The 15,398-nt window shown below is 48.3% G+C and overlaps 2 protein-coding genes across 2 annotated transcripts; one reads left to right on the top strand and one right to left on the bottom strand.

Annotated features, from left to right (window-relative positions):
* Positions 1-247: 247 nt before the first annotated feature.
* On the bottom strand, positions 248-5,712 carry H6S33_003883 (uncharacterized protein; the record flags this gene model as incomplete). Its single annotated transcript, XM_044835229.1, has 4 exons — positions 248-3,842; positions 3,898-4,010; positions 4,064-5,487; positions 5,637-5,712. 4 exons carry the CDS (start codon positions 5,710-5,712, stop codon positions 248-250), a joined length of 5,208 nt encoding a protein of 1,735 aa, XP_044691417.1.
* A 4,765-nt stretch (positions 5,713-10,477) lies between these two features.
* Positions 10,478-13,868, top strand: H6S33_003882 (uncharacterized protein; the record flags this gene model as incomplete). The annotated part of the gene is made up of 2 exons (XM_044835228.1): positions 10,478-11,526; positions 11,588-13,868. The coding sequence occupies 2 exons, from the start codon at positions 10,478-10,480 to the stop codon at positions 13,866-13,868; spliced, it is 3,330 nt and encodes a 1,109-aa protein (XP_044691416.1).
* Positions 13,869-15,398: the final 1,530 nt, after the last annotated feature.

The raw sequence follows: 15,398 nt of genomic DNA, 5'->3' as shown, positions 1-15,398 counted from the left end.
TGTCAATAAAAATCTTACATGATGCAAGCCCCCGGAAACTTTTTATGAAGAAGACAGAAAAAACAAAAGGCAATCCCCTCGATAGACAATAATAAAATGAACCACAGGCACCCCATATGAATGAAGAAAACATTGCGCCATCACCCAAAGAAGGAAAATATCTAGCTACCCACACGAATGTCCAACCCAAAAGAAATATAAAATAAAATAAAAAATAAAAATAAAAATAAAAAAATAGAAATAAAAACTACCACTCCTCTCGCTGCGAGCGGAGATACTTCCTAGCAACCTCATCGCCCCCTTGAGCAGACAACTCCATCCAGTGGTACGCAACACACATGGTGGCCGGATCACGCTTGTCTGGGTCCTCTCCCTTCTGCACCATCATCTCTGGCCTGAATGTATCCTTAGGCTTAGACAACGGCTTCGTTGACCGTGGCAGAAGAGTGGGATTTGTCAAGTAGAAGATTGCCAATTCGCGCTGAGCAGTAGGATCGCCTTCCTTTGCAGTGATGTTCCACATTGTGGCGGCATCTTGCATGGAGTAGCGGCTGTAATCTCCACCTTTCTCTTTGCTTGATTCAGATCCACGTTTATGCGAGTCCTTTGCAACGATCTCATCTGCAATTTCCACCATGGTCCTGCAAACGTCTTGCTTCAGACCCAAGGCTGCCAAGCCGGTGTCCCAGAATGCCTTGCCGACCTCAGTTCTATCGAGGATCGAGGCCGGAACGAATGCTGCAACATACTGCAGATCACGGAACAAGGTCTTCGGTCGGATCTCCGCTTGTCTGAAGAGAGTCTGCAAGACATCTACAATCATGTCTGCGCTCGGTGCAGCAGAATGCGGGGCAGGAGAACGAGCGCCACTGGGCGGCATAAAAGGAGAGGTGACAGCTCCATTGGTGAAGTTGGATCTGCGCTCCTCGAGGTTGGCCATCGCCTCCTCAATGTTGCTGGGCTGTGCAAGCTGCAAACTACAGATACGGTTTGCGGCATCTCCCATAGCATCAAGGAACGGCGAGGTCGGCATCGAGGGGATCGCTTTTCTACCCTGAAGAGAAGCCGGAGAGCGGGAAGAGAGCATTGCCACAATCAATAGCTCAAGTTCATAGATAGCCTGAAGTTTCTGGAACGGATTGGGGTGAGTGGAAAACCTTGTAAGTAGCTTCTTGAATGCATGAAGAAATGGGAATGCCAATAGGCCACCCTTCTTCGTCGCAGTGAAGGGGAAAGGACGCGCAGTAGCATCGCTAGAAGATGAATTCTCCTCGCCTGAGTGTGCTTCACGGCCCACGTTCTCAAGTGTGGCAACCGGGGCAGCCAGTTCACCCTTTTTGTCCTTGCCAAGTGCCTCAAAAGTGCCATGGTTAGAAGTCTTGCGGACATTCTTCATGCTCTTCTTCCTTCCCAGACCCTTTTTACCCCCAGGGGCGGCAGAGATCTTTGAGCTCTTCTCCATCGCTTTCCTCTTGCTTTCCTCTTGTTCTTCTTTCCTCTGGATGCACTCGTCACCCAATCCACCAGAAAACCAAGCATCTGTCTCACTCCCTTGACTGAACACTTCAAGTCCGAGATCACTTAGTAGTAAACCTGTCAAAGACTGCTTTAGCTCTGCCAAGAACTTCCTCTTTTCACGATTAATAGCTTCGGGGGACCTCGATAGTAGTGTGGGTGAGTGCGCAGTCTTTGGTCTGCCAGATGCAGAAGCGCTTGCAGAATTATGAGAGGAGAACGGAGACCAGAAGGTGTTGTGAGATTCCGAGGGCAATCCCGGGCTAGGCATACCCAAGAAATCCTCTTTAGAATCCATCAATCCTGCGTTTGACTTTGCTCTTCCTTTACGGCTTGGTGGTCCATCATGGAAAGAACCAGCAATACTGCTAGCCCTGTTGCGTCCGAAAAGATCGCTAGTGCTAGGCCTTCTGAGCATATCAAGACCACGCTTGCTACTGCTTCGTCCATCCGTCTCTTGATAGTAGTCATCGTCATCGCCAGTCACACTCAATGTGCCCACGCCAGCAAGATAGAGATCGCCTTTCTGCCTGTTAATTGCCATCTCGCGGTCGTCACGGGAGAAGAGCTCGCTAGACCACAAAACTGGCCCATCAAGTATCCCATCACCAACAAGCTTCGTGACACATTTATCAATCTCCAGACAGAACCTATGAATCCTTTCCTCACCCTTACAGAAATTTTCAACGGAATATCTGCTGAGATACTCGAAAGTCATGCTCGCCTGTTCGTCGCTCAGCTTATTTGGGCCTCCATGTTCTGTTGTTGCGGCCAAAATGTCGATCAAAGTGTCAGACTTCAACAGAGCAAAGCTACTGGTTGACATACGATGACTCAAGTTTGAGCGCTTGTTCTGAGTAACAACTTTCGGTCGCTGAGGCATTCCCATCTTTTTCAAAGCCAGAGCAACATTCCTAGCTTCGTCATATGCTGCCGAGTTGCGAACATCTGTAACATACCACATTTTGTCTCTAAGATCTTTGACCTTGTGGATCATTGTCTCAATTGCAGTATCGTGACGCTCTTGCGCAAGCGCTAGCCAAACGAACCAAGCCTCACATTCTTCGATCCCGGATGCTGAACGCTCAATGACGTCTCGTGATCCACGGGAGAATATATGAAGAAGGGCGCCAAACTCTTCCCGCTGAAGTGATGGTGGAAGTTTGCGCGCCTGCAAAAGTGCCCGGTGATATTGCTGGGAGGAAACATAGTCGCCTCGTGCTAAACATTGCGAGGATGCGGCTTGAAGCATGATTAACAGCACAGAAGGCTCCTGCACCCGTTGCTTTGGTTTTTCTAGGCCATTCTTCGAAGATGCACCTCGTGATCGGTCGGGAGCCGGCGCTTTTGATTGCCCTGCAGTAATCATGGCAGTCAAATTGCTCTGTGGGTGAAAAGGGTTGCTTGGGTCAAGTTCAGACTCAGGGGGGTTGATAGTTGGGACGTTGGGAGCACTGTTAGCTTTCGCGGCTGAAGGTCTGTTGCTGAATTTCTTCCTTGACTTCTCGATAAGTGGCTCTTCCGGAATTTCGTATTCCCCCACCAATTTCATAACAGCATCCTTTAGTTGGTGATACACCCTATCCATATTTGAAATTTCTACCGGCCCTTCGTCTTCGCTGTCACTATCATGGCCACAGTCGTCATCTTCATCGTCATCCTCATTCTTGTGCTTGAGTTGCTTAATGCTTAGTTCTTGACCATCGGGAGAGACGAAGACAACCGCCCACTTCTCTGCACAGGGATGGCATCGGCCGGATACAGTATCAGGTCCCAGACGACCCATCATTGCTTCGACAGCCGATCTTACCTCCATCCCAAACTTCTCCGGAGAAGTCTGATCGGAATTGGAATGTATTGACTGAGCGTTCATGCTGAACGATCCAGGCGATGGCATGGACATGAAGGAACGTCTATCATCTGGCACACTTGACTGGTCAAGGAGTGGTGAGGTGATAGAGGCTGATTCGCTTGTTACCGAGGAGCTGCTGCTGAGCACAGATCCTGAACCGATCTCAAACCCAGTATTGGGTGATCTGCCAAAGAGCGGACGGGACGATGATCGGCTACTCATTGGACCTCCTCGAATATCTCTACCCTCAACAACATGGGATGATCCTTGAGGATATAGGGCTTGGTACATGGTGACAATGTCGGCCGGACACAGCACAATGAAAGGCTGGACCTCGGTTGTCTCTCGAGGTGAAGTCACAGCTCTTGATGGGAGGAGTACTGGAGTGGAGTCTGCTGGTCGCGGACAATGAAACCTACGCTGTATACCCTCAATGTGTCCTCGTATTACTGGCTCCACAGGTGAGCTTGTTTTCCTATAAATCTATTAGAAAAGAAGAATACACCAAAACCAGGAGACGAGAAACAAACCATTCACCCAAGATTACGCTAACTGCATGTGCGTACATCTTCTTGAGAACTGGGCGCAAGATCTTTAGCCTGGCGTGTTCGCTGATATGGTGTCCAGTCATAATTCCGTGATACTTTTCGACCAATTAGCGGGTGAATTACGGAGAAAGCAAAAGCAAATTCTCACCTCAGGATATGAAACCCCATTCATCAAGAATCGGTTAAAAAACCATTTGACAATAATCATGATCTCTGCATGGCGCTTTTTTTTCGGGTCATCGATCTTTTCGAGAATTGCATGCCCTAGCTCCAAAATACCCTCCGGTATACCACCAGCGCCAGGCTCATCATCCAGAACTTCAAAAAGCTTTTTCTCCGCTTTGATATAAAATTCCTCCGCCAGAAGGTCGTGCTTCCCTCGAAGCTCTGATGCTGAATTTCCTGCGTTCGTCTCATCACCTCGCTCAACCAAAAATGCACCTTCCTGCAAAAGACCCATCACGGTAAGTTCGAGGTTTTGCTTCGCGGGCCATTCTCTCATCGCAGCCCACGAGTCCATGACGACCAATAGGAAAGGCTCTCCCTTATTCTCACAAATCATTCTGGCGCAAGTGGTGGACCAGACATCAGTCCTGCGCTTGTCTTCTGCCGAATCTGGACCGGAAGAGTTTGCAAATACAGTGTGCACAAGGGTGTATAGAGGATCATTGCGGTGAAAAGAGAGTAACTTTTCGACAGGGCTAATTTCAGACGATCTGGGCATGGGAGGAGGATTTCTGGGGGCGGATCCGCCACGTCTGGACGTCTGTTGTGGGAGGATTGATTCTGGGAGATTTGATTGATTGTGGTATTTCACTAACGCTTCAAGTTCAGTATTTGACAGGCGGCCAATGCGGCTGGCTAGGAATGATGGGTCAGATCTGATCATGGAAATGAACGAGAGAATTGTGTCTCTGGCTTGGGCGGGGATTTCATGGAGAAACGAGGACAATCCTCTGGGCGCTTCGCGGTCGTCGGAGGAATGCAAGCCTTTCGAGGAATCCAATTCCGGCTCTAACATAGCAAATCGGCGTGTCGCCTCACAAGAGTTTCTAACATCGTGAAGGGCATTGTACAAAGTGGCGAAATCGGATTTCTGGTCGGATTTGAAGTAATCCACCAAAGCCTTGTGGCAAAGTTCTCCAGATCTAGTCAACCGCGCAGAAACCGCGCTTGATATCAAAGATTTGTGAAGGCGAACTCGGCTTTGTAGATATTTGTGTTCTTGATACGCTTGTAGCTTGACTAGGTGCGCTAATTCGGCAAGTGATGCTGAAGTACTGACACATGATGCAGGAACGTGCGAAATATATGAATCGCCTGAGGCGAGTATTGGAAGTTGACCAGATGGAGCAGATGCGCTTTGGTTGTGTAAACCAGGACGAAGCTTCAGGGACGACTGCTCAAACGGCTGTCGCCCATGGGCTATTGTCATATTTTGCGGTGGAGGGGTTGTAGATGGGGATGGAGGTACCGGAGCCGATATGCTTGGGATAGTAGTAGTAGTAGTAGCAGCAGCAATAGCGGCTTGAGGAACTGGGGATGAACTTCGAGATGAAGGTTGAGGGGGGGCTACAAAGTAGAACAAGTGGTGTTAGCTATTGACATGATGAGCAAGGAGAAGCAGACGTTGTATGTGGGGTGCACCGTGCTGCTGCTGGTACCGTATGCCATGCCATGCTATGCTATGCCTGTGCTCTGCTGCCACGCTGGCAACGCACGCAGCAGGAGCATCACATCAAGAATAAGACAGACAGTATGCAAAACAGGAGCAGAGGCATACAGCACCAGCAACATTGAGAAGGTGAGAGCCAGGTACAGAAAGCAACAGAGCCGCGCGGCGAAAGATATAAAAATAACGAAAATAACAACGCCAGAAGTAGAAGTACTCAAGTATCGAGAACAAAAAACATTGGAAATCACCACGAAAACAATAACAAAACAAAATAAAATAAAATCACAATGCTAGAACGCGAATTACTTGGAAGAGGGTTCACAAACCGGAGGGTAAAGGAGAAAAAGACTCTGAATCCTTCATGGGTCCATGAGCTATGGGTTCCAGTGCTGCTATAAAAATTGAAGGGTGGGGGGAGGTTGAAGTTATTGTATGGCAAAAAACGAAAATGTGTGTGCGTGTAAATGCGTGCGTGCGTGCGCGGATGTGTGTATGTGTATGTATGGCGGGGTGAGTAGAGATGTCAACGACGGTTTACTCGAAAAAAAAAGCGACAAGAATGTGAAGAGAAGATTCGATGAGTCTCTAGTATTTCAGCGACTCAAGAAAACAGAGGCGATAAAAATAATAAGTAATGACGATGGCGAAATATCTCCCAGGGAAACCCTAGCAAATAGTAATGTGCGCTTCGTTCGGTAAACTCTCTGGGACGAATAGAGTCCCAGCACTGAGGGCGCAGTTTTTGCGCTGCTCTTTCACTGTATGTATGTAGCTGCTAGTCGAATATGTATCGTTCCTGCTGCTGCTGAGCCTTGATCTATTCTTCTTTCGTCCCTGTGCTGGCTACCTCTTGTCTTTCTGTTCGATCGCTAGAAGATCGCTGGAGTAATAATAATGAAAATGAAGCTAGTCCTGTGGTCGTCGCGCCTTTACTGTTGGTCGCTGTGCTGGCTGTGGAGTTGAAGATGTGTGGGATTGGAGGAGAGGAGAGGTTGGTGCAGATATCAATAGTTACAACACCATGGTTAACAACTCTCTTCCTTCGCCTTAATCACGAATCGAATTGTTGTATATAGGTATTTCCCAAAGCGATCATATTATTGCTTGAACAAGACACTCACAATGACGCTGCTACAAGCTAGCTCCTCACTGAGGTACAGGAACAGGCAACTTGATACTTCGGGATTCTACCATAGACACGCTGTCAAGCCTTGTATCTGACCGTTCGCCGCTCTGCTCATCCTCCCCTCTCTTTCACCCCCTTCCTCGACCAGCATTATTTCGTGCATGTCGGGACAGGGATTCTGCTGATGGTGGGGAAAGACAAGCGGAGATTGGTTGATCTTCGCCTCTGAAAATGTGACAGCAGGACGAGTGACAGGCCTTTCACCCAATAACAATTCACACTTTCCTATGTGTGTGTTTTTGCCTGCACTTTTTCTGGATGTGGCGGAACGAGATCAAGGAAAGCCGAGTCATCTCCTTCAGGCTTCAGGACTTCTGCTTCTTGGGATGTCACAATCATTCTAGGTGGCCGGAAGTCCGACTCGTCCCGATGGCGAATCGCTTGCCGTAACCCTCCGAAACGGCACCTGATGGGAGGTGTTACGGTGTATCATGAGCGTTTGGGTGTTTGGGCGACACTCCTCATCATTCTCTCTCTGCCCTGATAGTCAGGAACCTAAGGTGTGTGTAGCGTGCAGGCCATGTGTCGAAGTACCATGATCTGCTCTACTTTACATAGGATAGGACGTTCAGCAGTTATCTACTTTGCATGTCAAAGGGAACCAAGAAGAAACAGGCTCATCAACTGAACGATTCTTTCGTCACTTGAGTTATGGGATCGAAGGTCGCCGCCCCTCAGCCTGAGAGCATCTCTACAAGATGCCACTAGGGGGATCTCCTCGGCATAAACGCACCATACTAAGGCAGCTGTGTCGCAAATCCCACTGGAAATCATCGCCATGTCTCTGCCCCTCAGCTGCGGTTGTGTTTTGGGATTCGTTCTCACGTCCTGCCGCTCAGCAAGTGATAGATGGACTGCCGTCATCAAGCAGATCCCGCTACTCTACCGAACCTCTTGCCTTCTGTGTTAAATCTTTAGTGATTCCCTTCCGAGAACCGAGCTATCCTCGTCGGCAAGAACAAACAAAATAATACTAAATCTTCATATCTCATCTGTCACTCCCGCTTCTCGAAGCAGCTTCTTTTTCTGCTCTGTCTCGTCGGTCCTATCGAAATTCAGGTGTCGGTACTGAGGGTGTGGCATCTTTCCCGGAATAGTTTGGCGCGCACGCAAACCTCACGCATGTACCAACCTGATTGCCAACTCATCGTTGCATGGGCCATGCAGCATAAGGGAGATAAAGTACGATATGTCCCATACAAGCAAGGGGAGGAAAGGTACGCGGACTCTTCAGAACTCAGCCGCGACGCACTCGAAATTACGGTTTGAAGAAGAAAAAAGGGTCCCCTAATTTTCCCCCATAAGTCCTTCCTGCAGGTTGATCCAAAAACATCACAATTAATCGAGTCTCAAATGGCTAATTATTTCCTGTTTATCGAGTGGAAATTGGATTCCGTGTCTGTTTACTTTTATCCTCATGCAGTATCACTAACGAGCCGTCAACTCGAATCGGCATTTGTGTGGAACATCTCCAAATTTACGGAAATATATCTTTGGGGGTTCCTAGGAAACAGTAACTCAAGCGCCCCGCCCTCGATGAGATCATTTTTCTCGCGCTCTTTCCTGGGTAGGCGCCTGTTGTAAAGCAGCTTTCCGACTTAGAGTTCGCTCGATATCCAATCATGTATCGAGTCTGAGGGGTTTATGTCCGACCAAGTGAGGGGGAAGAAACAACATGATATCGAAATATCGCGGGGCGGGGAACACGCCATCAGGGTTTCTAACAGGATTGGCTCCGGGTAAGAATAGCAGGTGATCTTTAGAGTATTTTTGCTCCTCTTTCGTTTTTTGGTTAAAAACCGTTTACTCCCTTGCTTTCCAGACCTGTTATGTTTTATTTTTTGTCTTTGCCGTTAGAAGTTGTTTTTCTTTGTAGGGCGTGGGAGGACCTCACCAAACTACAATACTGCACCTACCTCCTCCCCATTCTCATATTCCAGCTCAGCGCATTCTGCAACCTCCCATGAGATTCTGGGTATGAATTTACATCCCGGTTACTGGATACTTACTAGATCATGTAATTGATTCCTTTACGTATTCCAACGTCAACCGATAGGCTGTGTTCGGTCTTTACATATATATCTCGACGGATGATATGACTTTTAGGAGAGAAAGCTACTAGGTGACATGTGAAGCTCCTTCAGTATTTAGAGTAGTTCATTTGGTGCTGTAGGTACGCATGTAGTTGGCCTAAGTACCTACATAGGCAGTGAATCCTTTCTCACGTACGTGCTGCAAATGCACGCACCAACTGACGCTCCCGCATCTACGGTAAAGTACATCTCGCAAGGCGTTTCCCATCGCTGGGGACGCTACCGTAGGTACGTACATGTCGTCCATACATCAATGACTAGTTCTAAACATATCGGCCTGTCGTCTGCACGGACGTCGAGTCTCTTTACTTTTGTGCACCGCAGCCCTGGTTCTGCGCGTGCTTGGACATCGATCATACATACATCTCGTACATGAAACAACCACTGCCTATGGGGTTGAAGCTTAGCTACTCGTGTTTCGAGAGGCGGTTGGGTTCCGTTGGGACTGGATACGTGGCAGACCACCGGGAGTGGAATGAGTCTCACTCAACCGGTACTGACGAGGTTAGGTATGCTACTGAATATGTATGTACCTACCCAGTCCTCGCGAGTACCCTTAAAGTATCTCCAACAACGATATCCGGGTTTACTCTGCTGGACCAAGAGCCCAAACGGAAAGGGGAGGTACTGTACATACTCTAGAGTACGTATGGGTACATGCTCTAGTAGGTACTTTTGGCACTTTATGTCGACAACGTATCTCAAGTCAAGTCACGGTGCTTGGAGCTAGACAGCCCTACATATCATTGCTATGTACTCACGGTACAGCATCCCTCATTGAGGCGTGGCAGTGGACACATAGCGCAGGCGAGCGCCGACTAGCATTCTAAAATTTTGGTGATGATTGGTGAAGCCGTTGACACTTGCGATGTCCAGGCGGATACCACCGGTGGAGCAATTGTGCGCAAGAGTGATATCTAGATTACTTGCAACGTGTAGAAGGAGCCTTACTACCTTGTTGAGAGAAGTGGTATTATTATCAAAAGCCTGCTACTGTCAGATGACTTGTTCAAAGATCTTAAACGGTTTTATGATATGTCCGCTTTCAGAGCCTTACCTACAACTACAGATGTGTATTGTATGTAGGCACATATATTTCTCACCCCAAACTTGCTGCTGTAAATTGTCAGCAATTGGGGCCGATTCACCCCGTTATCTGTGTTCACAATCTTGGACGTGTGTTGTTTATTCTGCCGGAATTGAAACGTGAAAGGATATATCGATATTCACAAAAGGGTTCAACCTTGCTTTTGTGATGTTTGATCTCCGATGTGGGAGTTTGATGTTGCGCCCAGATCGATTCGATTCGCTGTCCACAGGTTGCCTCGAAAAGGCTACCCCCACATTCTCGTGAGCATGAGCCGCACGAAGAGACGTCTTGGGTCTTGGATGGTTAACCTCATACAGCCAAGCCTTCGTCCGTTAGCGCAATGATCCTTGACCCGGCCTCCCGGAGCCTATTCCTACTCCACGTTGCACGAGCCAATAGCCAGCGTCCCCACGGTAAACCAAAAAAGAAACACGATGTCACCGCGCCAACAGCACAAAGCTCTCCAATAAACTCCCGAAAAAAATAATGCTCTACCCGCCATCGCCCTGTCCACCGCCATGGAAGACGACTGGGCTTCTCCGTGGGCAGATGCAGACGATCGAGACCCAACGGAGGTCATCACAATTCTCGATGCCAAAGATGCAAAGGACGCAAGGAGTGCTGGAAGAGCTGGAACAGACGTCCCGCAACCCCGGATTCCGAACAGTAATGTAGTGGTGCATGACGACCCATGGAGTACAGAGGAGCCCGAGTTCGGAGACGCTTCGGCATGGGCAACTTCGTCCCCTGCTGTTGGTTCCGGTGCGGTTTCGGGGGTGATAGGGGGCTCCGGGCTCCCGAAGTGGGTTGAGCCGGCATCAGTGGGGGTTCCGGAGTTTGTTGTGAAAGGAGCTACGGAAGAAAAGGTAGAATTACCAAGTGCCTCTAGAGATGCTGTTCAACAACCAGAAGCAAAGAAGAACGGAGACTGGTTTGGGGCCACGGATGAAGCAGACGCGTGGGCTGCTGGCTCTGATTGGGGAGATATAAAACACGAGGAAGTAAACGAAACCAACACGAGTAGGGAATCACCGCCAGGAGTCGTTCCAGAGACCAAACCCCTTCCCAGTTCAGATGAATTGATAGGAGACGTCAATGGAGAGGGCTCGGTTTACGTGGACAAGCAGGAAGATAATATCGAAGCTCCGGACAACAAGCAAGTTGAAATTGAGATTGAAACAACGGGAAAAGAAGAAACAATTACACCAGACATCGCACCAATTGAGGTCCCATTGACTCCCGAGACGATACCTCTTGCAGAACCAACACCTGAAATTGAGAAAGAGCCCGAAGGAGGGCCAAACATTGGTCAGGAGGAAACAAAAGGCGAGGAGGAAGATGATGATGATGACTTTGGGGACTTTGCCAACGAAGGCGACTTTGAGGATGCCGAAGAAAGCCTAACAAAGGATATTCCCGAGGAGTCCCCCCCTCTACCTCAAACGCCACATTTTAAAGTTGATACTCCATTCAATATCGACACTTCTCTTCTCAACAAACTGTATCCTATTTTTACAAGCTACCCAGAACCGCCTCCGATCAAAGAAATCATATACGCCACAAATTCGTAAGTATCGCACTCCCCCCACACAAGCTTGCCATAATTTTAATTCCCTGCAATCATATAGGCGAAAGGCTTGGTATCGTTTGTCTCAGAGCGGAACCATAAGGAAAGACAAGAGCGGGGATGATGACTATGTCAGAGTCACCTGGGTAGGTTCCAAGATTCAGGAAGACGTCAATAAGATCGTATCGAGATGGATGGCAGAAGATAAAAGCTCTGGGGGAGGCGTGGCTTTAGGAGGCTCCCAGAGATTGGGGGCGATGTTTGGCTGGGGAGAAGGTGTCGAACCGGTCGAAAAGAAGACGTTACCTGTTCAATGGAACACGGTAAACACTCACTCTCGCCATAGTAGTCTTGTTGTTGGTAAAACCACAGGCCAAGGGCTTACGAGACCTCCGTTTGATATATCAACTACAAAGACTTCTCCCGCCGAAAGTCAAACAGCCCCATCTTCTCCCCTTGTAGCGAGTTTTGGGTGGAACAGCTTCGATAATTCACAGCCAATTATCGAATCCCATCCTAATTCAAGCTCTAACTCGGCCAAAGGGGATGAAAAGTTACCCTCGACACCTTATAGGGCAAGCTTTCATAGTACCCCTTCGAGGATGTCGTCCCAACCGGTAACTCCCAGTAGATCTGTGGTCTCCCATTCGCCCGTTGCTAGTAACCACTCAAGCAAGCTCTCGCATAGCTTGGCGACGACACGACCGTCGAGCCCATCACCTCAAAGTACCCAAAGAACTGCAGAGGCAACTGCAACCACCCCTATTATCCCAGCATCGATGGATAGCCTCTTCTCATCAAATCCAGGGGTTTCGATGTCAGGGGAACAACCAAAGTCAACCTCGGTTCCAGTCCCCAGCACCAGCTTCGATGAATGGGGCGCCTTTGAAAATATTGCGACCACAGTCAAGCTACCGTCTAATATTGAGGCCAATTGCAACTTTGATGAGTGGGGTGCTTTTGAAAATCCGAACAAGGCTGCCGAATCCAAACCTTCCAGTTCTGTTTCAGGGCAAGGCCGAATTTCCTCCCTGCTACAGCCTGTCAGCACCTCCGAGGCGACCAAACTAGCGATAGGCTTGGGCGAAGACAATGGATGGGGTATGCCTGCAGAACCATTACAAATGACTAAAGATACTATTTCTGGTGGATTATCGGGAAAGCTCTCTGACACTCCAGAGTTAAAGAAGCTTTCTACGTTAGAAGGACAAGAAATAGATGGTTGGAGCTCTTCGCCTGCCTTTGCCGGTTCATCGATATCCAAATCGTCGCCGGGTCAAACATTTGTGCAATCTTCCCCCAAACCCCCTGGCGGATCGCAATCCAAGCCCCTTGGGGCTTCTGGTTCGAGTTCACAGAATACAGATGATTGGGGATCGTTTGACGCTTTCGAAAGCTCCATGTCAGCTAAATCTTCTGCACTCCCCCTGGGGTCTACCCATGTTTCCGATGAACCGAGTCATAAAACTATGGAAGCCTCTGGTCCCGAAACTAGTGGTACCGATAACTGGGGATTTGATGCATTCGAGTCTACATTGACGCCCAAGCCAAAAATACCCAACCAACTATTAGGAAATCCGCCTACGTATGCTATCCATAGTAGAACCAGCTCAGTCGGAAAGACCCAACCGAAAACTCTGAAAGTCGATCCTTGGGGCTCCTTCGACGCATTCGAAGTATCAAAGACATCTGAAGTGTCAAAGCCAAAAGCAACAAACAGTCTACCACGTCTAGAGCCAAGATCGAGTGGCAGCGGCAGGATTACCACCACCAGTCAAGTTATTCCAGCCATATCTAAGCTAGCTATTAATGATGATGATGACGATGACGATTGGGGCGAGATGGTTCAGTCCCCCGTTGTACCGAAGGGTAGCAGCCCCTTCTCGAATGTTCTGCCTAGCCCCCTCAACCCCAGTTCGAGAACAATTTTCCCGGCTCCATTTCAAAACGCGCAGCCACAGCCGAAGGCATCCACGGTACCTAGTGCACAATCCACCGCATCCATGTTTGATTTTAGCAGCTTTGAGAAATCACCTGCCCCACAAAAGACAAGTAGTAGTAACAACACTGCAAGCAACGGCAACGGAGGCAACGACACGTGGGACCTATCATTCTTCGATGGTTCGGTTTCTACCACTGCTGCCACTCCGGTCAACGTGTCAGCTCCGGCACCTTTTTCCAACCAGGCTACCACCACCACCACCACTGGTAGTACCGACCTGTGGGATGCACCGCCGCCATCGGTCACTGGTCGGCGTGAAAACGCAAAGGAGGCGGAAGAGAGTAGACTCGTTTATGGGGTAGTGGACGGCTTACCGGATCTGAGTTATATGCTCCAGTAGTTTCTTTGCGTCTTTAATAAATGAGGGAACGAAAGATGAAGTATGCATGATGATGATGGCATTGGATGGAGTTTTTTTTTTTCTTTCTTCTTCTTTACGTTTCCCTTTCTGTTTTTTGTTAACATTGTAATATGCCTTGTCTACCTAGTAACGAAGTTATTTGTTTATGAAACCAAAAAAAAAAATGATTGAATAGATTCTGTTTGTTAATCCCGCATACCCCAAGCCAGCCTTGCGTTATTGTTGTAATATGTACAGTCGCATGCAACAAGTTCCCGCCGTTTTTTGACGGTGAGTCAAACCATAACCACTCCACCACGAACTCTGCAAAAGTTTCAAGATATGACAAGTGGTAAGCTGTTATTATTCTCCATAAAATGGGCCGAAATACTGTACAGATAAATAAAGATACAAACTGTCCAGCCAGGAGGGGGACTGGCCTACTGGATCATTAGATTTCAACGCCATAAAGAATTCATGGGAAATGCTCAAGAGTGCACTAAAAAGGCGATGAAGTTATAGACAGAGAAGACCTCATTGTGATGATGAACCTTTTATCACTGCACAAGAGGAGTGGGAGGCATTGTCTCAATCAAAGCCAGATAAATTGCCATTAAGGGTTGAGGTGTGTCTCAAAGCCAATGGAGGGCATACTAGATGTAGTCTCAAAATCGCTTTCTTTATATTCTATTTAACTCTACTATCTATTCTCTATTAAATATCTCCACTTGTGGTTGAGCAACGAGTATTGAGGCTGGGTGTTGCAGCGTAAACGGCGAGAACTTGATGCATGCGACTGTACCTAATAGATCATTACGAAAAAAAAAAAAGAAAAAAAAAGAAAAAAAAAGCACTTTGTCTGCTACAATCTAAACCGACTCCTGCTTTTAATTATTAGCAATCTTAGATCCCTCCATATCCTCGGGACCCTTAGCATGATGGTCTCGATCGGGACCCCGCAGCTCTACTACCGTCGCCAATCTAATCCCCTCCCCCCAAACTTCACATAATCACAAGCAGGCAGAAACGAAAAAAAATTGTTTCTTCCTTCCCGCAACCCACTGACGAGTGTGACCTCCTGCTCGACGGACGGCAGCAAGCTGCGTGCGTCCGTCCGTCGTTGACACGAAGGCGTAAGGTCCACCCCCGATAAAAACCGAGTGATGCCCCATGCACACGCACACAGTAATATAAATCCACCACCCACTCACCACTCACCCACTCCAAATAGTCCAATCAATTGATGAATTCTCAATTAATCAACCAATGACGTAGTCTAACATCCGCCACAAACCCTAACCCTGACATACGAGTGATGGGTTGTGATAGAGGGCGAGGTTTGCACTATGTAATATACAGCGCCCACCCCACCACCACACTCTACGACACATGGAGCGGTCGTGGTCAATGATCGAGTGTTTGCTAGAGGGAGAGGGGGGCCGCGCCGGCGGCGAGATGGAGGATGTGCTGCCGGTTGTTAGGATGGAGCTGAATGGTTTGGGGGGGGGGTATAATTGATGCTGGCAATGG

The sequence above is a fragment of the Morchella sextelata genome (assembly GCF_020137385.1).
Source record: "Morchella sextelata strain SCLS chromosome Unknown scls_16, whole genome shotgun sequence".
NCBI lineage: Eukaryota > Fungi > Ascomycota > Pezizomycetes > Pezizales > Morchellaceae > Morchella > Morchella sextelata.
This window is presented reverse-complemented; position numbering and strand designations above follow the sequence as displayed.